Below are 27,460 nucleotides of genomic sequence, written 5' to 3' on the forward strand. Positions count from 1 at the left end.
CTAAGGGGTATCAGAGTCACAAACCCCAGATACGAATAAAACAATTTCACAAAAATATCTAAGGCTTCTTCTCACTCTGCCCAACACAATATAAACTGAACACCTCCCAAGGCAAGCCTTGTCTACTTCCTCCCAATTCCAACTCACAGGCCGAGGTGAGGAACACAAAACCAAATTTCTACTTTGGCCATCTCAGTCCCCAAGCCTAAACCCTATTTTCAAACCTGTGGGGTGAGCTGAAAAGGACAGTGCACATGAGTGGAAATAGTATCCGGGACGATCCAGAGAGATTCTGTAAAGAGGAATACCCTTAGGTTCCCAGCTCTATATTTTCCAACCTTGCAAGATGTTACAGGAGAAGACACAGCTGTTTTATTGGCAAAAGGGAGGTTGTAAAAAGTATAGTGTGGTTTCATTAGAAATTATACCTTGAGGAGGAATTATTTTTTTCTCAAAATAAAAATTTACTTCAGTTAAAAGTTGGAGTTCACTCAAATTTTTTCAGTGCGAGATTAAGGTAATTAACCTTTACTCATTGTAATCAGGGATGCCAATAATTGTGGCAGGGACTGCACACACACACACACACACACACACACTACAAACAAACGTGTAAATACTTATATATTTTGTAAGACTATTCTGTAAAGACATCTGCCAAATTGTAACACATACACGGTTGATTAGAAAGTTCAGATTAGTATTTCACTTGGTTCTAAAGCTAGGGAGTAAACCAAGAACATAAAAGCAGGCAGTGGATGGCTCATAGGTCAAAGCAACCTGCAGAAGAACAGGCGAGTACAGACTGGGTAAAAGGCTTAAACTCCAGTCTTTCACTTCATTTTAATGCTTCCTGATACTAATTCAAGTCTATTAATTATTTTCTCTCTCTCTCTCTCTTTATATCTCTCAAATACATCTCTCTCTCTCTGGGGAAGGGGTCCCTAACTCCAGTCCTGGAGAGCCACAGTGGCTTCAGATTTACATTCTAATGCTTTTCTTAATTAGTGACCTATTTTGCTCCTAATTAACTTCTTTTGAATTACTTTGACCTGCTCTTGAAGACTCAGACCCCTTCATTTTTTCTTTTTTCCTTAATTAACTGCCAACCAAAAAAATGATACAAACGGAGCCAAAATATGGGCAGAAAACTGTGTCCATCGTGCAAGATCTGAAAACAAAGATGGTCTCAGGAATGTTGATCTGCTTAGGTCCCCAGAACAGTAACAGTACTGTTACAAATGGGAAAAAACAATTTCGGAAATGTATGCTATTGCCTAAATACACAGCAACATGCCTTGGAATTAAAGAATGGATTTAAGTAACAAGAATCAGCACCTAAATTAAGCAAAAGTGGAAGCGAAATTGGTTGGGGTTTGAGGCCTTGGAGGTCTTTTGTTGGATCACTCACTTCACATTTCATTTCTCTTTGGGTGCCATTTAAGGTAAGAAGTGAAGCAATTCAGATGAACGATTAAAAGGAAATTTAAGGAAACAAATCTATATATATATAAAAAAAAAAACAAAAAACTAACAAGTCAATTAAAATATATATAAAAAAATTCACAGCAAAAACAGGCCACTAATTTAAAATAAATAAATAAAAGTTATGAAAACTTGCAGCCACTGGAGTGTTAAACTCGAGGGCCTCAGTGGCTACAGGTTTTTCTTCCTGCCACTTTCCTAATCAGTGAATAACAATTTCTCTTAATCTACTCCTTCTACTTCATTTTATTTGACATCTTTAAGACTGTACCCTAAATTGCTTATTTTCTTTAAATGGTAGCCATACAAAAATGAGATGTGCAGTGAGCCAATCGCCAGGGCCTGATGTTGCAAAAGGAGTTATGTTAACCAAGCTGAGGCCTCAAGTGCTGAAAGAGGTGAAAAAACTGTTGCTAGTGCGGTTGAATGAGAAGCAACTTGCAGGGGATAGTGTAAGTGAGCCGATCATATGCGAGAAAGCCAGGAAGATTCATGGCGATTTGCTGAAAAAAAAAAAAATCCCGAAGGGGAGGAATTTAAAGCCAGTAGAGGATGGTTTGAAAAGTTTTACAAGTGGCATTTAAATTTTTCCCTGTGCTTAAAACTCATTAAAAAAAAGTGTTTACAGCGAGCGGTCCGTAAGGGTCTAGTGCGAACTCTTACAATGTTAGTTTTCTGTTGTTCAAGGTTTTCAGTATTATTCAATGTTTTTACATTTAGTTTACTATATTACACTGTGCATTCTATGGTATAATTAACTTTTTGTGCTTAAAAATATATATATTTACATACAGTTCGTACAGTCTGGAATGGATTAATTGTATTTACATACAATCTTATGTGGAAGTTACGTTTGGGTCGCCACCAAATCGGGTCACGTCCAGAGTTTTGGAACGAATTATGGTTGTGACCAGAGGTACCACTGTACTTAAGGGTCTACATCAATAACAGGTTAAACTTGTCTCATAATACAGAGGTGCCAGAGCAAGTTTTTTGCTTAGGAACCATGTTCATTTAATGAGGGTATTACCTCTTCTACTACTCGGTGATGGCCAATGTGATTTTCTATGCTGTGGTGTGGTGTGCTGGGCTGGCTTCACTTCAGTAGAGGCCCACCAAATTAACAAGTGGATTAATAGGGTAGGCTCAGTTATACAGTGCACTCTTGACACCCTGGAGGTCAGGGGGAGAAAAAACTGGAGTGCTATTATGAACAATTCTGTACATCCCCTCTCTGACACCCTGACATCAAGGACTTTCACTCAAAAAAAATGACAGTCCCAGTGAGGCATCATGCAGACAAGTATGAAGTGTTCCTCTATAAATTCTTTTTTTTTTTTTTCCAGTCATTCTGGTGTGTGTTCAGACCAAGGTTATTACAGTTTTGCCTCTTTATATTAGTTTTTTTCTATATTCTTTCTGGCCTTCTTTGGAAATTCAGTTTAGTTTTGCTTTGTGTATTTTTAGTTTTAAATTTAGTTTTTATTTCACAAAGACATTTCTATATCTGTTAGTTTCAGTTTTAGTAATTATGGCATGGAGGTCATATGGAGTTTGGTTTTGTGTCACAGACAGAAGTAAGAGTTTAAGGTTAGTGGTAGCTTACTACATTACTTGGTATACTATCTGGTTTTGTTTTTGTCTGATAAAAACAAGCATAATCAAAACTAGATACTGAATGTGAACAATTTTACACAAATTTTAATATGTTCTACTAGGGGGCTCTGTCCCCTGCTCGCTTCGCTTGCCCACCCCTGAGATAGTTTTCCAGAAATAGGGTCTCTTGCTTGTGATAACATACAACACTTACGTTACTGTAGTGCACAGTGGCCTGTTAAAAAATAAGCAGGTGCTCTGCATTCCACAAGTCCTGGGTTTATTCATGATGCACCTTAAATCCTACAAAGGCTCAAGAATGCAGCAGAGTCTGTCAGAGCATTAGATAAATGCCCCCCCCCCCCCACCCCGATAATGGTCTTGGATGCACTGTTGAGAAACCGCGCACAACAGAGGAAGCCGATCGCTCATGCTGCACAAGGGACTCCTAAGGAACAATGCAGGAACAGTGGTGGCTAGCTGCAAGTTAATGTCTGCTATTTTATAAAGCACTTACAAAGGCTGTAATAGGAGGAGTTACTACTTCTCAGAATATGGCTTTTCATTGTTAAATAAATGTTAAACATACCAGTTCTTGAGCTTAACAATCATTTGGTGTTTGTCTCAGTCTTCCCATCTCTCTTCATTACAATATTTAAAATTTTATAAAAAAAAAGTATTTGAACACTGATTCATATTTATTTTGCGATGTGGATCAAGTATGACAAGTAAGAATCACTAACAGAATTAATGTTGGTTTTTCCAGAGTCTACTACCACAATCAAATCATTTGTTATCCAAAGTAGAGCAGTTTCACAGCTGCAATGTGCTCTAAAACCAGACTAAATAGGGTTCCATCAAATTATTAGAAGTTAATTAACTGGGGAAATGGGAAACTACCACATGCTCAAGAACTATTGACAGAAAAGGTAACAGTATAAAAAAAAAAAAAAAAGACTTTGCATCAAAACCCGACTAACATTGGGGTTACAGAAGCAATTTTAAAAGTTGCTGGCGCAAACCCAGTATCAAGGAATGTATTTATTACTGTTGTAACAGTCAGGATTATGGCATGAAGGCAGGACTTAAATATGGTAGGGATGGGGTCCAGTACTCTGCCTCAATTTACAATACAGGTCATTAAATGCAGATGTGACTGATGAAAATTTAGTAAAGGAGATGAATGGAGTGGGAAGACGGAAAGAAATGGATCATTGATTTGTTAGTTGAATTTATTTAGATCTTATTACAGATGGAGGAATTTTTCCACAGACTCCAGTAGAGGAGGTAAGTGTGCCAGATGTAGGATGTAGTAGTTTAAAACTACAGAGAACAAAACCAACAGGTTATAATAATCACTTTATTATTCTGCCATAACTCTTGCCAGTAGCAAGTGCATCTCTGTAAGCCCTTTGATGGTCACAGGAAGCCCAGAAATGCAGAGTGAGGTCAGTCTTGAGTAATGTGGAATAAGTGTACTGTTTCATGCCTACTATCCTCGCAGTATTTAAGCTTTATCAATGTGTGTACTTATGTCTTTCATCCAAGTATAATACACCGTCAGATGCTGTGAAACCCAGAAATTGGCAATACATTTCATGCCAGGGAAGTTTATAAATATTTTTCTGTGACATTGTGAGAAGAACTTAACTAGGAGTACAAAGATGCTGAAGACTTTAAATTTCTGCCTGTTTTGTTCCCCCACAGGGTTAGCTATCAAAAATTGAATATTCACTGTAAGCATCATAGCAGACCTTTTTAGGCATTTGATTTTTCTGAATCATCAATGCAGATGCATTTAAAACATACTTCTAATAAGGAATAGTGCTTAACTGATGCAAGCCAGATTGATGCCAGAACCATGAGTATGTGATTTGCAACATCTATCGAAAATGGCTTACTTGAGCATTTATTTAAACCAGGCAAGAGTCCTGTTGCCATTTAGCTAATGTATTACTTCACTGATAAGGGAACTTGATGCCTTGCTGAAATCATCCTGAGCATTAGTAAAAAGAATCTGCAATTATTCACACAAAAGGTTCATGAAAATCCAGAGCACACTATTGAGTTGAATAGTTAATGTGAAGATCCTGACAGCTCAAAAGAACAGAAATGATAATGGGACAACTTAACTAATAACTACTGCAACCTAACTATCCGGATAGGACTTAATGGGCAATGAAAAGTTAGGTTCAAAGAAATAATTTTCCTTTACAAGAGTTGAAATGAGACTGATTACCATCTGAACAAAGCTACATTTCACTTTATAATTGGTGTGCACACTCATTTTACCATTACATTGAGCATATATTTAAAATTCTCTTTAAAAAAAAACAAAAAAAAAAAAAAAACCTTGTGATGCAACATTCTTGATTTAATACTTTACGGTAATAAAAGCTGAAATTTCAAAAGGGGTATTAAGACTTGGATATCTACTGCGTATCTACTGTAAGACTTCCACTTATCCTCCCACTCCCACCTGTTTACGTCAGGTTAAGGCCATAGGGGTAAGGGGCATAATTCTTAAGGCGGCAAAAATTGGCCTTAGCTCAGTTAATTTTAAAAGATTATCAAAACTGACAATTGGCTTTTCAGGCATCTTACACAACAACATCACGTAATAAAATGCGTAAAACCGATGGTTTTGAAAATACACCTAGTGTGTCATTCAGCTAAAACTACATTACTCACTTTATATGCCAGAATAAAAATGTTCACATATCAATAGCATATGCATAGAAGGCTAGTAAAGCAATGTTATCTAAAACTATTTAGTTTTATGGCAAGTCTTAAAGTGAATGGTAAAATGCCATTTCATGTTTGCCTATTTTCACTCACATGTAAAATGTAATGTTTAACGAGTTCAGAGAAGGAGTGCTTGCTTGTAAGATTAACAATATGTTCTGTTGAGCATGCCATACAATTTATATCTCATATAAAATAGCTCATCTTTGACTCGCTCTCCAAAAACTGCTAGCAAATTTTCCACAATAAGATCACACTGTTTCCATCAGAATTCAGCATTTCTAATGTGAATCAGTTTAAGGCTCAAAAGTTAATTCTGGCATTTTCAAAGGTTATTAGCAGAAAAGATTGGCACCCGGCAAGTACGATTGTGCACTGTCACTGTATTTTCTGTATAAATGCATTAACATAAATCAGTGATAACTTTAGTCCACCTAAACAGTATTATGCCATTCTTCTAGATGACATTTTAGTTATACCACATTAAAGATCATGATTAGAAGAGGGGAAAAAAAAAAAAAAAGACACCCATGTGAAAGGACATCTTAGTAACTAACCGAAATACATTTTCATCTACATTAAAAATTAACATCTCAGAAATGCTATGTAAATTACATGACTGCCTACTCCATCAAAATCGAGAACACTAAAGTATTACTGCAAAGGAGAGAAAACTGACAAATTCAAAACATGCAAAGTCTCTTCCCAACAATTTAAAAAAAAAAAAATTATAGAAAGCTACACACAAGGCTACTTCTGACAATTTAGTATGCTCATTTCTGTTCCACTGTGAAAAACTGAGTACTGTAGTGAGAATCACACAGCATGATGAATGTATGAATTATAAAAACAAAAAGCAAAACAATATGTGCTCAGGGAGCCAGGAGGAGTAATCTTAATAAAGACAGTACTCCTCACACAAGCCAATATCCACTGTAAAAATACTCACACCACAGCTACCTAAGAAGGTCTCTGTTAACTTGATTAATTGCATCTCTAAAAGCTTGCTGACGACTAACAAAAACAACCTTGTGGCACCATTAGTAGACCTTCACTAGTCCTCAGAGGTCATCTATGTTATCAGATATCAACTCATTCTCAAATTTATCAAAACACCCTTATTTCTGTTTCAGGTATTCAGAACAAACTAATGCCACCCTTAACTGCTAAATCCACCATCTTCTTGGACAGGTAATTTATGGAAGAAATAATTGAGAAAAGCGCTATATAAAATATAAAGAATTATTTTTACCTCCAATAAATCTTTTCTCCCCTTTCCATCACAACCCATTTGTCTTTTAATGTCCAAGAAGGCTGATATCTAACATCCATGAAAACTGTTTATGCATTTAACATATCCATTCCAAAGTATTGCATATAAAGATTTTTTTTCTTCCCCACTCTGGTTCTGTCCTTCAGCCTGCTCAAGAGCAACCTTCTAGTCTACTGCACTGTATCCACCCCCCCTAATTTTTCTTCCTTCTGGTTACCAAGGCAGCAGTAGGATTGCTGCACTCCACTACTTGTCTGGCTTTTGCTATAGCAACTAAGGGAACAGATATAATCCCCAGTGTCTCTTTCAATGAAAGCTGGCATAAAAGATCATGTGGAGCAAGTGAGCATGTGAACAAGAGACAGTGATAGGCTGCTACCCGGCTGTTCAGGAGGGGGAAAAAATGGTCTTTTCATTCTTCAGCAACATATGCTTTGTAAGTGCATATTTTTTGTCCAAGCTGTACTACAACAGCACACAATGCCAATAATTACACTCAAGGCTGTACTGGGGATGTGTAAAGTGTTTATCCAGGCAATCATTATGTTAGAGATTAAGGTTAACAACCAGCTGCCAAACATTAGGCACATAATCAGCAAACCAGCCATCCATCAGTCAAAATGACACCGCTCTACTCTGCTGTGGAAAAGAGAGATGGTAAAATAATACTGGATGAATGAGCAATATCAGTACACAGACAAAAAAAAGGCAACTAGCTGTTGAACAAACTGCAAACAGGCAATGTTGGATATCAAGTAAAAACAGGAAAAAAACAAACAAAAAAAAAAAAAAAACCACACATTCAAAACCACTGTCTAATACTGCCCATTTTTATTTTCTTAAATGTTATTCTGCTTCCTTTTTTGATTTAGCATTTATACTTTAATTGACAGATGCCAATAATCAGTAACTTGTTAAATTAAAAAAAAAAAAAAAAAAATCTGCTCGATCAATCAATACAAGCAAGTACCAAGATCAGAGGATATTCTGTTAAATGTAACAAAACAAGACAGGATTGCAACACGACACAAACTTCTACTTGGAAAGCATATCAAACCTAAGGAATGCAGGTGCTGGATTTTGTTGTCTTGAAGATGTCAGATTACACAACTAGGATTTGTATGCTAAAATTCATCACGCTACTGCCACACAACTTCTCAGCAAAGTTTCAAAGATGGCAATGAACATTCTGCATTTTCAATGCACTGGCAGCCTGAACAAATGCTTTCCAAGTATGGAGAGTTTACCTCCTGTCATTTTCCTTTTTAGGTGTATTTAAATATACTGAGAGAGAGAGAGAGAAAAAAAACTTATAAAGCAATAACTACAATAGGTCTGTCTTTTTGTCTGCATGAAACAATTGGACCACATTTGTTGAAATCTGGCAGAGTTATTGCAAGAAAATGTTAGCAAAGCTGAATTTTCATTGAGAGGTCTCCAATACAATGTGTTGTACAAAGTTTGAAAATTACAAGATCTCCCATTGAAAAGCATTGGTGAATTTACTAACTCAAATATTTTAAACATAAATACACATAAAGTGATACTTGTGTCAAAACCAGCTATACATGAAGCGGTGGTACAACTTAAAGGACTCCATTTCCCAGGTGCCATGAGGGTATTGCCCGGATTGGATGTTTGAGGAGAACGCTGGGGCCAAGACGGGCCTCTTAAAAAGGGAGCCGGCTAAGCTGCAAAGAAAGTCAGTTTTTTTTGTGTTCACCCATTTGCCTTGTCTACATTACCACCTGTGGAATATTGTTTCTATCCTGGATTACTGTACCTGCAAGGGTGTATGAAAGGTCTTGTACCTGCCTGTTGTAAGAGTAGTGTTGGATTGGTCATTGTGCTTTGGTGGAGGGAGCGCTCCCCACCTCATCATCCCTCACTGCATCAGGTCTACTAGTAGGACTGGTTGATACATTACTTACAGAAAGCTGATCCCTGTACGGTCACTTTTCCTTCATTCCATGTCATCCATTACTGCTACATCTGGACTGTGTTGAGGACTTTGCTGTGTGTTTATTGCTTGAAGTTTGTTGTGTTGGTAGTTAAAATAGTCACATGGGGAAAAGAGGGCTGTATGTCTTTGTTGCATTTAATATACAGCTTTATTAGTTTATATACCATTTAGGGTCTCTGTGTGAGTGATGAGAGTAGGGCCAAGGCTGGGTGTGATCCTGGGTTCCTCACACACACACACAAAAAATCCCTACAACGTTGCGATTCTGAGAGGCTCCAGTCAGCGACAATATGGCTTTCAGAGTTTTCTTTATAACCGGGGCCCTTTTAAAATGTGTCCTCCATCTATACATCTATTCTCTTAACCTGCTCAAATTAAGTCAGCTACCCTGGGAAACAGGGCCAGTTATGGCAAAATCAACTGTAGAGCTGGCGAAAACCCCAACCAGAATACCAATAAATTACAATCCACTTATATTATAGCTACCAATTAACCTAACATATGTCTTTGTAGGGCGGCACGGTAGCTCAGTGGGTAGCGCTGCTGCCTCGCAGTTGGGAGACCTGGGTTCACTTCCTGGGTCCTCCCTGCGTGGAGTTTGCATGTTCTCCCCGTGTCTGCGTGGGTTTCCTCCGGGCGCTCTGGTTTCCTCCCACAGTCCAAAGACATGCTGGTTAGGTGGACTGGCGATTCTAAATTGGCCCTAGTGTGTGCTTGGTGTGTGGGTGTGTTTGTGTGTGTGTGTCCTGCGGTGGGTTGGCACCCTGCCCGGGATTGGTTCCTGCCTTCTGCCCTGTGTTGGCTGGGATTGGCTCCAGCAGACCCGTGTTCGGATTCAGTGGGTTGGAAAATGGATGGATGGATGTCTTTGTAGTGCAGGAGGAGCAGAAGAATTTTTTTTTTTTTTTTTTTTTTTTTTTTTAACACCACATGAAGACAGAGATGGAACAAAGTCTTTCTGGTGGAGCAGAAAGAGAAGCTTGGTATTTTCCTAGTCCAACACCAATTTACTGTACATTACTTTGCCATGGGAAAAATAATGTTCTAATTGAAACATTTTTCTAAATATTTTAGATGTTGTTAAAAACCAGTCAAGAGAATATTTGTTCAGCCATGAAAAACAAACATCTTAAAACTTGTCTAAAAATGTTCACTTTAACATGTGAAAGCTTTAGAGCCATGTTTCTGAGGCATATTTATACAACAAAAGGAAACAAATGTTAGTTCGACATCTACAGGTTTTAAGGACTGTGTTGTATTAGGCATGAACCAAAATGGAAAAAGTCAGTATTTGTCTTTAGTGTCATATTAGAAATATTGCATTATACTGTATTAATTTTTCCACCCTCTAGGTCACCCACAAGTAATACAGCTGGAAGCCACAGCATCTGTGCTAGATCTCTAAGGCAGCAATTTCCTCAAAGCAGTTTTATTTTAAATAAATGACAATAAAATTGCATCTGAAAATAATTTACTAATACAGTATAAGCAAGAAAATATTCAGGAGAGGGGGAGAAAAAAAAAAAACACCCCTATAGGAATATGGAAACCATCACATTTATCAACATTGATTCTAACAATCACAGATTTTTGAAAACCGTTGCCAAAATGAAAAGATCCTGCTTGAAGCGCTTTCTGGAAGGTAAAATTTGTTGAAAAAAGATTTGTTTGCACAATAATGAATCACAATTTGTAGGTCAAAACAGAAAATAAAATGCCTCTCATAACTACAAGCTGTTCTCAGACGATTAGTTTATATAAAAAAAAGTTATCATTTCTAACAAAAACCATACACTGATACATTGATTAAATAGACAGTTGTACACTGCTTAAAATACACATGGCACCTTTTACTGTAAAAATACACATTTACTACATTTATGCAGTTTTTTTTTTTTTAATCCAGTTTATGAGCTAGACATTCCCAATTCATGAGGTTTAACTATAAATATGGGATTACCATTTTGATCAAGCAGTAATTGTTTCTTGCCAAAACCCACGGTATGACAAATACACACAGTACAAACCTTTATAAAAAGGTGGCAAGTGGGCATAAGATATTTACCAGGGTTACATGTTTCCTTTAAGCCAACAAGCCTATTATTTACTTACTGCAATTTTAAAATTCTTTAAAATTTTTCCTAATTGAAAATAAACTGCTGTACAGGTAGACTCCTTATTACTATTGACACACACAAAAACACACAATGTTTGAGGCAAATGGAGTTTTCATTAATTTATCCCTATGCTCCACAGTTTAAAAACTACAGAATCAAACAATTCAGATGTGATTAAAGTGTACATTACAGACTTCAAAGAGTATTTGCATACATTTTGGTCATACCGTGACACCCCCCTTTCTACATGGTCCCCCCATTACAGGACACAGTAATGTTTGTGACACAATGGCAAATCTATTACAGCAGTCATATTTAGGACTCAGTCACATATCCCTTGTATGCAATAACTGAAGTCTATGATTCATAGACATAACCAGATGCTGAGGATTTTCTCTGGTGATGCTCTGCCAAGCCTCTAATGCAGCCATCTTCAGTGGCTTGCCCCCTTAATTTTTCTCTTCAGAATATGGAAGCCACACTCAAATCGGATGACTGGCTTGGCCATTCAAGAATTTTCCATTTTTTAAGCTTTGAACAACTGTTGCATTAGCAGTGTGATGAAGCACCATCTAACGAGTTGAGGCATTTACAGGAACTTGAGCAGATAAGATGGCAGATAAGTAAGGTACACTGCTGACTATAACAGTTGAAGAGGACACATTTTATGCAAGGTAGTAAAGCCTATTTTCCCATAAGAAAGCCTTAAAAAAGGCACATTAGTGTCCTCTACTGGATCAGATACCAAAACTAAAAAAGCAAAAATCTTCAGAGTATTGATCTTGAGACATTAAAAGAATAGATATAGTTTAAATAAACTATCAAAATTTACCCAGGCCTACCCACTACATTTTGATTATCTTTATTACAGGAAACTGAAGCTGAGATGGCACGTATTTACCACACAGTGAAGCACACTAACCTATAATAGTCCAGGCAATGCTCTGAAATTAAACTTTAAAAAGACAGATGTTGCTGCAACAATGCTGTGGAATGTATTTGTGGTTGCTGAAGCTATTTATAATATGGTGGGAGTGGTTCTCTTTTTTTTTTTTTTTTTTTTTAATGACATGTTGTATTTTTTGGTGTCAAATAAAACAGTTAATACCCCTTAAATCCAAAGGTTGGATGTGAACTTAAGTTTTCGTGGGTGATACCATTGCAATGTTTTTGTTGCTATGTTTGCTGTGAAACTGCTGTCAATGCCTCTATTTAATACATTTTGCATAATCAGTTCTTTCTTGATAAAATGATAGGGGGTTGGGGATTATAAAAACTCTCCAATCCCCAAATCTGTTTCAGGGTGTGAACATCTTATTTAGACTAGAACAGCAAACACTAGGAACTTAGCCGATTTCTCAATCATGCTAAAGGGCTGCTGTTGTAAGATGCACTGCTATAGAATCCCTTCATGCCGTAATGTACTCCTATTTCTGAATTGTATAAGCAAAAAGTGCATCAAGGTCTTGACTTGAGCACTTGTTTTAGCACAGCTATATAGTGACTGCAGTTTGCAGCTCCAAGTTATGTTTTAGTAGATCACGAAAACCATTCCAAATGTAACTGTTCTTTCCAAAAAAGGAAAGACTGGATGCAGTGGCGACTTTATGAAATAATGTTGCAACTTGCTGTTGTTCCTAGAATTCAATTCAACAAATTAAAGTGTGTGCGCAAGACAGAGAGAAAAAAATAAAAATAAAAAACCAAAAACACTTAAGCTGCTGTTCCAACCCACTTTCAAGTGCAGTGATGTCTACTACATGCCAAAAATTCACATTATACAAATGCTGAATCTCCCCCCATTACCCCAAAAGTGTAAATGCTGAATTTTCAATCAGATTTTTAAATCTCCTGCTCACAGTGAAAGAAGTTTCTCCATTTACTGTGTTTCATTTCAGTGTTAATACAAAACATGGCCTAGTATGACATTACTTTGTCAAATTTCGTGATACAAAATAGTGATAAAGTGAAATACAGACTTGCCTTATTTCTAATGATGCAACAGAGACAAAAATACAGTACCATCATCAAAGAGCACAGGGAAATTGAGAAATGACACCACAGTTAACCACCACAAGGGAAACCTCACTAAGCAACCACAAGAATCAACCACCTTACAGATGCAAACTGGGCTGTGGAGTCGGAAGATAAATCCTTCGACTCAGACTACTTAGTTTCCAGTACTTCCGACTCCAACTCCCCGACTCCTCTTGCTGTATTTTTTTTTCTTCATTATTACAATTTAAAATTAGGAGTCCAAGTCAGTACATTTTTGCCAACTCATGACCCTGACTCCAGGTACCCAAAATTGTCTGACTTCTTGACTCAGACTCCACAGCCCTGGATGCACATTAGCAAATGGACAAAAGTCAATATGTGAGCATTTTTCCTCTATCACATCCTTAAACATGCCATTCATGGGGATAATCTGCATTACTTATAGCTTAGAACTTGTTTGATGCTTTGCATTTTATACTATATCCTTGGATTTTGATCAACTGCACATGCCCTGCCCTCTCATTAAGTAGGGTGAGGTAAAAATAAATAGGTGCACAAAGCAGTCTAGTTTCTCTCACAGCTTTAACCCAGCAGAAAACTGTTGAGGGCAGATGTTTGATAAGAAAGCTAAAATTATTGGATTAAGGAAAACCTGCAAAAAGCTACTGTAAAAGGTCTTCTGATTTTCTTTCAATTACACACTTAAGTAAATTGTTTATAAGCAGTTTAGTTGGTTTGATAAAAGTACTGTATGTGCTACTTTAATGTGTGTTATGTGGCTGCAGATTAGGTATAACAAAAGAAAATCAAACATACTCTTATGTACACAACAACAAATATTGTGAAACACCTATAATTTACAAAAGATTTTTTTTTTTTTTTTTTCCCCAACAAAAAGTTCTGGCTCAGTTTATGAACACCTCATGAGCTTTCCCACACACACACACAAATCTGCTCCCAAGAACTTACACTGGCAGTAATATACTTCAAAACAGGGAAAATATTTCTGAATACTAAATGTTTAACAATGCTTGCTTTTGACTTTTCTCTTTAGTAAATGTTCTTGTGAGGCATATGCTTGAATACAAACAAAAACATATGGCCATTATTTGTTTATGTAGGTGTACTGTAACTGTGGTAATAATGGTCTTCATGCGTCCTAGCACATACACATTTTATTATTTAGATTCTCAGATTAAAAGTTTATGAATCCCAGCTTTAACAGGTGCGAAGTATGAAATTTGTTTTGCTTTTATTTATATTAAAAAGGAGACTACCAGGTAAGGTCCTTGCTAGGGTCATCCTCAATAGGATCCATGATCACTTGCTCACCTACCAGCGACTGGAACAGTCTGGTTTTAAGCCTAAGAAGTCTACCATCGACTGTATCCTGGCAGCGAGGGTTCTCATGGAGCGCAAACGCGAATATCTGCAGAGTTTCTTGGCAGCCTTTGTCGATTTTTCGAAAAGCGTTTGACTCAGTTGATCGAGTTGCCCTGTGGGACATCCTGAGGGTTCGCGGGATCCCCTCAAGGTTGCTGGATATCATGGCCGGCCTGTACACTGGTACTGCAAGTGCTGTGCAGAGTGGAGGCAGAAACTCAGTTTTTCCTAGTTGATTCTGTGGTTCGTCAGGGGTGTGTTCTTGCCCCTACTCTCGTCAATGCTTGCATGGACTTGGTGTTGGGCAAGGTTGTAGGGCATCTGTTGGTGAAGAAAAATTCACGGATCTGGACTTTGCCGACGGTGCTGTGATCTTCGCGGAGTAAATGGAGGTTCTGATCGGGGCGCTCGAGATCCTGAGCAAGGAGTCTGAGTGTCTGGGCTTACGAGTGTCCAGGATAAAAACCCAGATCCAGGCCTTTAATGACCCTTGGGCACAGCCATCAGCAGCGTGTCCGTTTGCAGAGACAGTGTTGACCTTGTCGAGAGGTTTACTTACCTTGGTAGTGACATTCATGTCTCTGGTGACTATTCCTATGAAGTCAGTAGATGGATTGGGAGAGCATGGGGGGGGGATTTGGGGGGGTGTCACGAGGTCGCTAGAAAGGGGTGTGTGGCACTCCCGATATCTATGCAAAAGAACGAAGGTCTTTAGAGTCCTGGTGCTTCCGGTCTTGCTATATGATTGCAAGACATGGACGCTATCCAGTGACCCGAGACGAAGACTGGACTCCTTTGGTACCATCTCTCTCCGGAAATTCCTTGGGTACCATTGGTGTGACTGTGTCGAATGAGTGGTTGCTCATGGAGTCCCGAATGAGGCATATTACCCGTATTGTGAAGGAGCGTCAGTTGCGGCACTACGGCCATGTAGCGCGCATGCCCCCACCCCTCCCCCTTAAGATCCTCATTGCTGGGGACCCGAGAGGCTGGACCAGCCAAGGGGTCTCCCACATAACACCTGGCTGCAGCAGATAGTGGGTCATTTCCAGAGGGTGGGACTGGACCACATGTCTGCTTTTGGGTTGCAAATCAGGATCCAGAGTTGTTTTGTTGTGTAGTGGGTGTGGCAACACACTGTACCAGTACATGCTCCCCAACTTGACTTTTCATATTGGGTGTCTCACAGAGCAAAAGAGTGTGTGTATGGGGCACCGGAGCACCTACACTTGTGAAAACCATCTGTGACCTCATGAAAGCCAAAAACTAATCATGTGCTTAATAAAATATTTATTCCTGCTTTGCCTGTACCAGCACCAGACTACTTCCTATACTACAGACAAAAAGATCAATGGCAAAATTCCATCATGGCATAATGAATCACACTTGAGAGACAAGGTCTGGTCGGCCTTTACTGCTAATGACAGAAGGTGTTGCGACTGTAGCTAACTAATGAAGAATTAAAGAGTAACAGTGCATGAGACACTACAGGGATTAACAATGCTACACTGACTGATAAAGCAGCCTCCCACTTGACATATCCAGACACTGCCACCTGCACTTGAGGAGAGGAATCCTTTGATATGTGCCATAGTGCATGAATGTACCTCTCCTCTGCACTCAGGGATAGGGGAAAGGCACAATAAGCTACCATTTGAGCAAGCTGTCACTATCACCTAGTACAGGCCATATGAAAACACAGAAGGTTCTGGCACGTCATACCAATAAGCCAGCCAACATTTACAGCACTTTCAGCAAGTTGTCCAATCAATGATACTTTGCTTCTAAATAAATTTATAATGGGATGACCCAGGCCACAATGTTTGTCACTCATCTTGGAATCACAGTTTACTTGCTTTAATGGAATAATAATGTTTATTAACCAAATTGGCTTCATTCTGGGGAGGTGCCCTTATTGCAATAGAATTGCTATCAACTGCCCCGATTACATTAGGAAACACACACACAAGCAGCAAATTCTCTTTAAAATGCTAAGTTCTAATGCCAGAGAAAAGTCAAATGGTTCCAAGAGAATGTCTCTTGAATGTCTGAATCGGATCATAAGCCAGTCATTATCAAGAAGAATTAAATCCTTCCAGTCTCAAAGCTCATAGCCTTGGTATATGATCATTTGCATAGTCTTCAAGCCATGCTTCGTCAAATCATCAGGCAATAAAAAAAAGCTATATGGCACGATATCCATTGCTCTCTCTATGCAGACAGTAAATCACACCAACATTTCTACTACATTTTGGTTTCTAACCATTAGAAGTGACAATAGGTAGTCCCACGACCCTGCCCTGAATAAAGTGATTAGAAAGGCCTACAATAAGCGAATAAAACGATCTTCCTGGAGTTTGCCTCACACAGATTCAGGGTCTGCTTTAGCTTTCCACTTGTTTCCGATCCAGAGCAACTCCATGAAAGGGCACTGGCATATTCCTCAAACAATCATGCCAGTGTTTCAAAGGGCACCCATGTGGCTACTTTACCTGTCGGGTGAGGAGCAAGGCTTTCTTGGCCAAGGAGTGCTCTTTACAGCAGATCAAGTGGCCATACCATGGGAAGCACACTATTCAATTTTAATAGAACAACAGATGAAGAATATGGAAGACAGAAAATATAGGGTAGCAAGGAGCACGGTGCTAGAGATGCTTTCTGAAAATGAAGACTGAGACTGGGGCTTGAGTGTGTGTGTGTGTGTGGAGCTTGCATGTTCTCCCCCAGACGTACAGATTTCCTCCAAGGTAGGCGGTTTGCTGCTGCTTATGTGGATGGTGTGTTTGACCTGTGACAGTCAAATGCCCCATTCGTAGATTGTTCATGCCTCATATCCAATGCCTATGGAGACTGGCTCCAGTTGCCCTGCAACCCTGTCAAGAATAATTCGGTTAGGGTCTCTTCACTTGTCACTTGATTACATACTAATGTGCCAGTTTAATATTCTTTCACTGAAGCATAAGCATGCATCAATCAAGTGCCAGGCAATTTTTGCAACAAAGAAATAAGCTTCAAAATAAAATAACTGATCACAAGTATACTTTTTACAGTTAGTCTGTTCTTTGGAGAACTATACATCATTTGACATTTGTGCATCAACATAAGATCAACAACTTGCACTTGGTAATGACATTCTGAAGTTTCTCCAACCCATCCTGCACGCTTTAGCAAGGGCAGTCTCCATGGAACGGAAATGGTTCTGTGAAAAAATAAACGAGTAGCTGGCAAAGTGAAGTGCACAGCCAATCTCCTTTTAAAATGGCTGAATCCCCATAGTTTGATTATTTTCACCTTCTAAAAACAAATACGTTGTTTTACAATGTATGTGCCATTTCAAGACTCTGACCAATATTCAATACCATTTTTAACAAAAAAAATGAACGTTTGTTAAGCTTTAAGGCTTGTGTATTCAAATATGGGCCCACGTAACTTTTAGATCCACTGTAAGCTGCAAGGACTGAGATTATTATAACTTTCGAAAATAAACACTTCACTTTAGAACGCAAATGTGGCAAATATAAGAGATTGTGAAGTAAACGGTAGAATATTTTTCAATTCAACCCACCTTCCATTCGTTTGCCCTATTCTTTACCAAACTTTCTAGCTACCCCTTTGATGTAATCATTCGGCAAAAAAAAAAACGCGAAATTTAGCTACAAGTGTAAATTTACTACTTTAAAAAATTAATCATACTGAAGAACTACTGCCAGCTTTAGCCTTGTCAGGAGTCCAAAAGATGTGGTATTGCTACTAGCAAAAAAAAAACCAAAAAAAAAAAAAAACCACACACACCCAACAACAAGTTACTGCGATTAATAACGTATTACTAACAGCTCTTGCCGTTATTTACGTGCACCATTGGGTATTCCCTTCGTTGGTTTCCTACGGCTGTCTTAAACCATGCATTAAAATTAGCTAGAACAGGTGGTTTATTAGGGTTCATCTTTCGCCAGAGCCAGTAAATAAAAGAAACTGCCAAGTGATATATGTAAACAGACTACTAATCTGGTTATCAACTGCATATTAAGCTTTAAAAATGCATACCACTACCACAACATTCAAGTTCAACGAAATATATATTAATAAGGAAGGCTCGAAGGCTTAACGCGAGATCTTCCTAGAAAGAAGCATCCCAAGGCAGCTACACGCGTTAAAATAAAGATGACAATCATTACATCAAACAGTAGGTAATCAAACAAAAGCGTCCGACAACAAAAAATTCCATAATCTGGTTTATTGCATTCAAGATGTCTCAATGAACGTTTGGAGGCTAAGGATTCCTGGCACCGCTGATCCAACAGCTTTCAGGACATCTACTGTTTTACGACAGGCCAAGCACTGGACAATATTTTATGGGCTCCCAGAACTGGGCAGACCGATAAACTGGTGGCATCTGGTTTACATCAACACATCAGTTAATTCAATGAGTTATTGGAGTGCAAGGCCCCACCCACCTGCTTACTCAAGACTTCCGATCCCGGTCACTCTGCTCGCCACTTCCGCTTTCTCGTGCTTTTTTGAAAACATTCGGCGTTTTCTGAGATTTAAACCCAATGAAACAAGCCAGTAAGATCCTCTGCTCTTCCTAAAATCTTAAGTAGTTAAGTCCTTAACGAAACAGGCACGATAAACCCTTCACGCTTTTGATATGACGACTAAAAATAAAGCCTTTTCATCCGCATTCACAGCAAGCTACATACGCCATCACCTCTCAAGCACGCAGGCGCATTCAGAGACAATGGGGGTGTGAAAAGAGTGTGCTGACCTCAAGCGCTTAAATACAGATATGTCGCAATGCTTTCTGGGATTTGTAATTCTAGCTGCCCCACCCCCATATGACAGTCCTATAGAGGACGCGGAAACAACGGCGTTCTTGTCTTGACTAAACTACACCTCCCATGAACGCCTACAAACGGTGTTTCCAGTCTGCGAGCAAAAAGATGATATCATTTTACAATCAGCCAATAGCTTCCGACTAAGGGAGCGTCAAGCTGACAATTGGCCAATAGAAAAAACAAGTGCTCGCCAATAGGCGGGCCCTTCGCCTCAGCAGTCAGTTACTGTAGAGAGACTGGAACAGACGGGGAGAATCTAAGGGAGAAAGCGAGTTTGACGCTTACTCATTCCATAGAGAACCGTACGGATAGCGGTGATAAATAACATTTTTTTTGGTTGCTTGCTTTATTTCCTAACCGAGTGCTAAATAACTTAATATTTTACCCCAACTGCGAAAAATATCAAGAAAAACAACAAAAGACGGAACGCTGGACCCAAGTAGCTGCAATCGGTAAGTCTCTCATACGATGACTATGTCATGTTTTGTTTTGACATTGAGGAGAATGTTTATTTTAAGATTTCTGCGGCGTAGAGAATGTGCTACATTATAGATTTATACTCGTTAATGGAAGATAGCTGCTTCAGACCTGCTTGAGTGCAGGTAGTAAAGTCAGGAAAGAAATGAAAAGCTTAGCTTTGGGTTCTTACATAACGAACACTTGCTAAGTGAAATTGCTTCGTTAATAGACATCGAAATATTCTCATCTTGCCCCCTTGTCTCCCCCCCCCCTTTTTTTCTGCTTCATGTTTACAACACTCAGCGATAATGCTCTTTTCTTTCTTGTCCTGTCTGCTATACTGTATTGGCGACAGTGTCATGCCCCCCTCCCCTCCATTCCGCAGCCGATTGCTGGATTTACTTTCTCCGATTCCTCTCCTGCAGAACTAAGTGCCCAGATTTCTCACTCATCTGTAGCATTTTTCACATGAGGCGGCTTCGTGTTAGGTTTTGGATTAAAAAAATAGAGGGTTGTGGAAGGAGGAGCCGTTATTTCTCTAGGGTTATACTCAACTCGGTTTCTAGTTAGTATACAAGTAAAACAAAACGTTACGCTTTAGTTGCGTAGTCCCCTTTTGTTATGCTGTTTTTTTTTTTTTTTTTGGAGAAGAGTCTCGTCTCGTAGCAATAAACCAATAGCTTCTGAACCCTTTAACACTCGAACACAGCTTTACGTTAATGTTTTTGTGTTGGAGTAGGCGGACTGGGGAATTCCAAGCAGACACATATTTGGTTAAAATAACAGTGGTATTTGCAAAATCGCAAGCAGAGTGTTGGTTTATATTTGGTGATTCGCCGTATTGCATTTGTGTGCCGCTGCCTCCTCCTCCTCTTCGGCTGTATGGACTAAGTCGATCAACCACCAGCTGATGTTGAAAACAAAGGGCAAGTGGTAGTCGGTTTGCCTTGACTGTTTGACAAGAGATGCATCTGCCGTCCGCCAGTTTTCCCTTTAACATTGACGTTGTTCGTTATTGTTTTGCACCAGTAACCCCCCCTTCCCGCTTTCGCTCGATCTCATTCTCTTGCTCACCGACCCGCATTCTAGTCTGATTTTTTTTTCGCGATCGCGGCAGTTTTAGAAATGGCGTCATCCGGTGATCTGGACCGGTGTGGCATTACTGGAACCCATGGTGCCCGCAAGGTAGTTAAGAAAAGAAGTATGGTTTCAGTTCTTTTGTTAACTGCTTCTTCTCTTCCCCCCCCCCCCAATATGTTGAGGCCAGTTTCTGTCTCGGACGTGCTACGCATTAGCTGCTGTGCGTCTTTCTCGTCCACCCCCCGGCCTTTTCAGAAGATGGAGTTGTTTGGATCAAGGCGATTACCTGTAGCACGATGTCACTCGAATACTGCGTCTGTCTGCTGGACAAAAGCAGTTACATAAACTGTTGAGAGCGAAACTACCAACCATTGTTCAAGTCAAGTGTGTTCAACCTTTTTACAGACTATTTCCTAAACTGCACCGTCCGTGGAGACTTAGAAAATCGGTCAATGTATCTTTTCAATCTTTTTATAAGGTATATTTTCAGGTACACGAAATAATCGATTGTTAATTATTTTACATATCACTTTTACTTACTACAATATTGTAACACTTTTCTAATCGCACTCGGTGTACTCTACTCTTCCAACCTTTATACTATGTAGCGCCTTTTCTACAATGCAACATTACTGATATGATCTGTGAAGCAATCTTGGCCATTTAGCGCAGCATCAAAAACACTTGATTTTGTTTATCAGAATGAAGACTTTGAGTAAAGTTTCTAGCGATATTGTTTATGAGTTTTTTTTTTTAAATTTTAGATGTATTGGCGTAGGAGTAGTGTCACTAGTGAACAGATAGGTCAAACAGAGAACTACTCATAGTTTTCTAACAAAATACACATAATTTTCAACTACATATTAATCAATGTACACTCATTGAGCAGATTTTTATTATCCTTATCCTCCTTATCCATGCAATTTTATATTCAGCCAATCATGTGGGAGTGGCCTAAGTGTGAGTGCCTTGAGCATGGAAAGGTGCTATATAAATAAAATATATTATTATTATTATTATTATTAAAATCATGCAGATACAGGCCAGGAGCTTAAGTTAATGTTGAAATCAAATACCAGAATAGTGGAAAAATGTGATCTTAGTGATTTGTACTGTGACATGATTGTTAATGCCAGAAGGACTGGGTTGAGTATTTCTGTATCGGTTTATTTCCTGGGATTTTCATGCGCAACAGTCTGTAGAAATTACACAGAATACTGCAAAAAATATTCAGTGAGCAACAATTATGTGGACAGAAACACCTTGTTGATGTGAGAGGTCAAAGGAGAATGGCCAGACTGGTTCAAGCTAACAGAAAGGCTCCAGTACCTCACATAACACTTTTTACAACTGTGGTGAGCAGAAAAACATCTTGGAATGCACAGTGTGCCAAACTTTGAGGCAGATAGGCTGAGTACAGTAGAAGACCATGTCAGGTTCCACTCCTGTCACAGAAAGCTGAGGCTACACTGGGTGCACAAACTCACCATAATGGGACAGTTAAATGGAAAAACCTAGCCTGGTTTGATGAGTCAGAATTTTCATTGAGGCACACCAATGTCAGATTTTGGCTCCACTAACATTATTCCGTGCATCCACCCTGCCTTGTGTCAACAGCCCAGGCTGGTAATGGTAGTGTAATGATGTGGCAAGTGTTTCCTTGACATATTTTAGACCAGTTAATACTGATCAATCATCACTTGAATGCCATGGACTATTTGTGTATTGTTGCTGATCATGTGCATGCCCTTAATGGCCATAATGTACCCATTTTCTAATGGCTGCTTCCAGCATGATTATGCATTATGTCACAAAGCAGAAGTCTTCTCAATCTGGTTTCATGACAGAAGAGTTCAGTGTTCTTCAGTGACCTTCCCAGTTACCAGATCTGAATCCAATAGAATACATTTGGGATGTTGTAGAATGTGAAATTTGCAGCATGAATGTGCAGCTGACAGATCTGTGGAAACTGTGTGATGCAGTCATATCAACATGGACCAGAATCTCAAAGAAATGTTTCCAACATCTTGTGGAATCCATGCCACAAAACTGGAACACTGTAGTGTAGTGTTTCTAATCATTTTCTCAGTACTTATACTGTACATCCACATACACTTTCTTTATCACGATGAATCCACTATTCAGGCTCGTTGTTGTGGACAACAATGGGTACAAGACAACAGCACAAACCCACAAACATCATGGGTTGTGGAAGGTTAATCTGCACAAACATGTTGAGAAAATGTAGATTCCTTTCAGACACTATCTGTATATGGGATTTGAACCCAAGATTCTGGTTCTATGGAGCAGCAGTACTTTATACACTTCTTTCAACCACCCTACTGCTTTTTTTAATTTACTCAAAAAGAAAAGTCTAATGAACTAAGTTAATCCATTAATTTACCTTACCATTCGCATTTAGTCAACTCCATAACAGCTTATGTCCTTGACCTCTAAATTAGGCTATGCAGGTTTATGAATGATATGTTGTGTTAGGTTACAAGTAAACATCTTTAGGAGTACAGCATTAACCCATTTTCCTCTCACACTTACATATTTACTTAGGTCCTGTATGTTTGAAAAATTGGAGACTTCAGCTTACACCAAGTGCATGTCGAATGTCTTAGCTATTTAAATTGTCAACCTCTTAATGTTTTCATGGAGATGATGCTCATCATGAATGGGGTAGGAAAAGGGGCTATGGCTGTTTCAACCATTGTTTGAGCTTAAGAACGCCACACTAATAGTCTTGATTTGAATTATAATTTGTCTGTTATTCCAGGTGCAGAACAATTTATTGACAGAATAATTAGTTCTTTTTTAGTGGAATTCAGATCCTTGATGGTCATGACTATGTACTGTATCAATAAGACATATTTATTTAACCATTCTCCACTATTTTATTTTGGAAAATGTACAATCAGAGCTATGCAATTTAGTGGACTTAATGTAAAACATCAGCCAAGAAGTAATAAAATTCTTCATGGATGAGTAAGCACACCTTTCTTACCAGTATGGTCTATGCATGCTACAAGTGTACGTGTCTTCTTTATATTTACCGGACTTTTTTTTTCCATTATTTGTTGTATCTCCGAAAATGGATAAAGGTATCATAGTCAGTCTTCTGTTGAGAGAAAGATTTATAAATGTAGACATTTACTGCAGGCTGATACAAAGGATTATTACATATCAATGACCTCTGCTGCAAATGTAAAGTTCAGAATTATTTATATATTTATGTAATGTTGTTGAGCAAGGGCAGATTTTAACTAAGTTACTGCAATTTGGAAGACACAGATTTGGTTCATTTGTTTGCTTGAATACTTTCTTTATTTACTATGCACCTTCTCTCTACATCCTTGAGAAGTTCCCTTCTTTTTTTAAATTACATGTAGAGAAAAGCCAAGCAAAATGACACCTTTTATTGGCTAACTAAAAAGATTACAATATGCAAGCTTTCGAGGCAACTCTGTCCCCTTCTTCAGGCAAGATGTAATCAGTAACTTAAATTACATGTAAAATTGTTAGGTTAAAAATAAGTTTTGTATTTCTTATGTCAGTTATGCCTTTCACAATCATTGTATACATTAATTTGCAACAATATATTGTGTACTAAAATGAAGCATTTTTATAATATTTAAAAATTGCATAGCCTACTCATGCATTTTATAATGGAGGTAAAGGGTACTAATGTCCTGATGTGGGGAAAAAAAGCATTAAGTCTTACTCAATTAGTCAATTTTTCAAGCCAAAAGTGGTATCGAGTATTGATCTGCATCTTGAGAATACACACATATTGCAAAACAGCATATCCATGTCATTGTAGGAAGGAAAAAGCAAAACATTTTTTATGAGATTTAGCCATTTTAAAAGAAGGCCAGCTGAGCTTTTCACCTTGCTGCTTGTCTCCCTCCACATCACTGTTAAGGGCCAGTGGCATGGTTTCACCCTGTCTGCAAGTGCTGTTATTGACACTGTTGTGAATTGCTGTCTCTGCTCTATAGATAATTAGATAGTGCTGGGCGGTATGACCAAAATTCTATATCAAGGTATTTTTCAAAATTATACCGGTTTCACGGTATTGGACGGTATTTTTTTCCCCATGCACGAGTGGATGTTAATCACATTTTCCACTGCAATTACTGGCTAAGCATAACCTATTCCACTGTCATGAGAATTGTACATTGTACAAAAAAACATTTTAATGTGCACACAAGTATTAATACAGGTTTGCATGCCCCCATAAAGTGATAGTTTTCTAGAGGGTGGCACTAATGAAGAGAAGGAATCACATTGCATGACAGATGCAGTCAAAATATAGAAACTTTTTACTGAACAATGTTTGCAAACAACTTAACCTAAAATTTTGACAACATATTTTCAACCATCCAAAGAGGCATTTAGACTTAGTAAAATATCTAGAGGTGCTTGTCAAACGTTGTATTAGAAAAGGAATAAATAGTAAATATTTTTTGTAAACCAACTACACTTTGTTAATGTTGACAATCTCTGTCCACTGACATGTTAAAATGACTTTTTAAACAACTTTACCATCATTAAACTGCATAATATTTAAACTAATAAATAATAACAATAAAATAAATAATAGTGCAACTTCCAGTAATAATACTATTGCTTCAAGACTTCAAGCCTAGGTGCATTACACAGTATTCACCAAATAAAAATTAAACGAGTGCCACTTGATGATGACATCTTTACCAACTGAACCATCATTAAGGCAAACTGCATTAATATGGACCTTGCTTCAAGCTAAGCTATTTACAAAAATAATAAAACTGAAACTTGCATTTATAATGCTATTTGTGGTATAGCCCTACGGAATCGTATTAGGGCCACGGTGAAGAAAAAAAAATATGGACACAGTGAAGAAAAAAAAGACTATATGTCGAGATTAAAGTCGACATTTCCATTTTATTCTCGTAGTTTATTTTGTCATTAAAGTAGAATGTCATAAACTAAACTTCGTCCTAAAATCAATGTTTAATTCACTAGATTTTCTCAAACCCCGTCATAAGTTATGTAGCACATTGAATGCTTTGTGTTAAGTGTTCCCAGACCCAGTTGTTAATCACTATGCTCTTCTTAAACTGACTTCCTCTTGCACTAAGAGGCAGCGATTGCCACACAGAATACATTCACTTCATGATATTCCTGCTCTCTGAAAATGTAGAATGCTAAGATAATTTTTTTATGATGAAATGCATTAAAAACAGGTATTAAACATGCACGGTAGTGTGGCAGTAGTGCTGCTTCCTTGCAGGGGTCCCCAGGTGTACGTTCAGTGTAGAGAACTTTATAGCAGACGTGACGAAGTTCCAAAAAAGTGGATGTATGAATGGGTATCGCACTGGTTTAACTTAAATATTGTGTAAATGTTGGGTTTGTGATCTGGTGGTCGAAGACACGAACACAGAATTCAATGGATGTTCTTCTGAGTGGGCTTTCTTTATTGCATGCGTGCTGTCTCTTTCTGACGTATTAAACCCCCAGTTCCTATCCTTCCTTTTTCTTTCTCCACATAACCAATCGCCACACGATAAACGTCCTTGTGAAATTAAAACTAGTTATAAACTTAGACCACAGAGTGTTCAGAACTTTAAGAAAAAATCTTCATTATACATGTTTAATTATGCCGTCCATTCAGGGTTGCGTCCATCCCAGCAAGCATTGTGTGCAAAGCAGGAGGAAATCCTGATTGTTGCACCAGCACATCGCAGGGTGAATATGAGCAATACATACACTAGCAGGGTCAATATAACGTAACAAAACCCCACATCCTACATGATTTTGAAAGGAAACTGAAGCACGCTGAGTAAACTCACCAGGAAAATATGCAAATTCAAGGCAGGGAACACCCAGGACCCCCTTGCTGCAAGGCAGCAGTGCAACCTCCATGCCACCGTGCCCTCACATGATTAATACATGCATTTCATCATGAAAATGATATTAAGTATTTATCCTGGCATTCTAAATGTTCAGAGAGCAGGAATATCATGAAATTAATGTATTCTTAGTGTAGAGGAAGTCAGTTTAAGAAGCACGTAGTGATTAACATGGCCCCGGGAACACTTAAAACAAAGCATTTAATGTGCTACATAACTTATGACGGAGTTTGAGAAAATCTAGTAAAATTAAATATTCATTTTAAGATGAAGTTTAGTTTACGATGTTCTACTTTAATAACAAATTACGAGAATAAAGTCAACATGTCGACTTTAATCTCAACAGACAGCGAGAATAGAGTAGAAATGTCGACTTTATTCTCCCCATAAGCATCGAGATTAAAGTGGAAATGTCGAGAATAAAGTCAACATTGTCGCACTATTACATAGTACCAAGGTATATTACACAGTATTGAAAAAAAAATACAACTTGGCTAGCAGTATTATCCAGTATTATAGAAACAGTATTCACACATTTGAACATAATGGTCTACATCCGACCTTTTAAATCCAAAGTATCTCCAGACAACAGACGTGACTCCTTTTTCCAGAAAAAGTTCTTC

The 27,460-nt window shown here is 38.3% G+C and overlaps 2 protein-coding genes across 5 annotated transcripts in view; one reads left to right on the forward strand and one right to left on the reverse strand.

Annotated features, from left to right (window-relative positions):
• Window positions 1-19,313, reverse strand: part of ggps1 (geranylgeranyl diphosphate synthase 1) — a 59,686-nt gene extending 40,373 nt beyond the window's left edge. The window contains exon 1 of one of the 3 annotated variants that reach the window (XM_051919373.1): window positions 19,023-19,313. Coding sequence is in view for 1 of the 3 variants with exons in the window: in XM_051919372.1 (XP_051775332.1) it covers window positions 7,079-7,117 (39 nt within the window). In the remaining 2 variants the exon portion in view is untranslated. Of the gene's footprint in view, window positions 1-7,078; window positions 7,255-19,014 lie in introns of those variants that run through there. The other 2 variants (XM_028820580.2, XM_051919372.1) reach the window with 2 other exon arrangements.
• Window positions 19,314-19,614: 301 nt separating this feature from the next.
• The window catches only part of arid4b (AT-rich interaction domain 4B), a 178,053-nt gene continuing 170,207 nt past the window's right edge, over window positions 19,615-27,460 (forward strand). For both annotated transcript variants that reach the window (XM_028820862.2, XM_051919364.1), the window contains exon 1: window positions 19,615-19,847. The gene's annotated coding sequence lies outside the window, so the exon portion shown is untranslated. The remainder of the gene's footprint in view (window positions 19,848-27,460) is intronic.

This window comes from Erpetoichthys calabaricus, chromosome 15 (genome assembly GCF_900747795.2).
Source record: "Erpetoichthys calabaricus chromosome 15, fErpCal1.3, whole genome shotgun sequence".
Classification (NCBI taxonomy): Eukaryota; Metazoa; Chordata; class Cladistia; order Polypteriformes; family Polypteridae; genus Erpetoichthys; species Erpetoichthys calabaricus.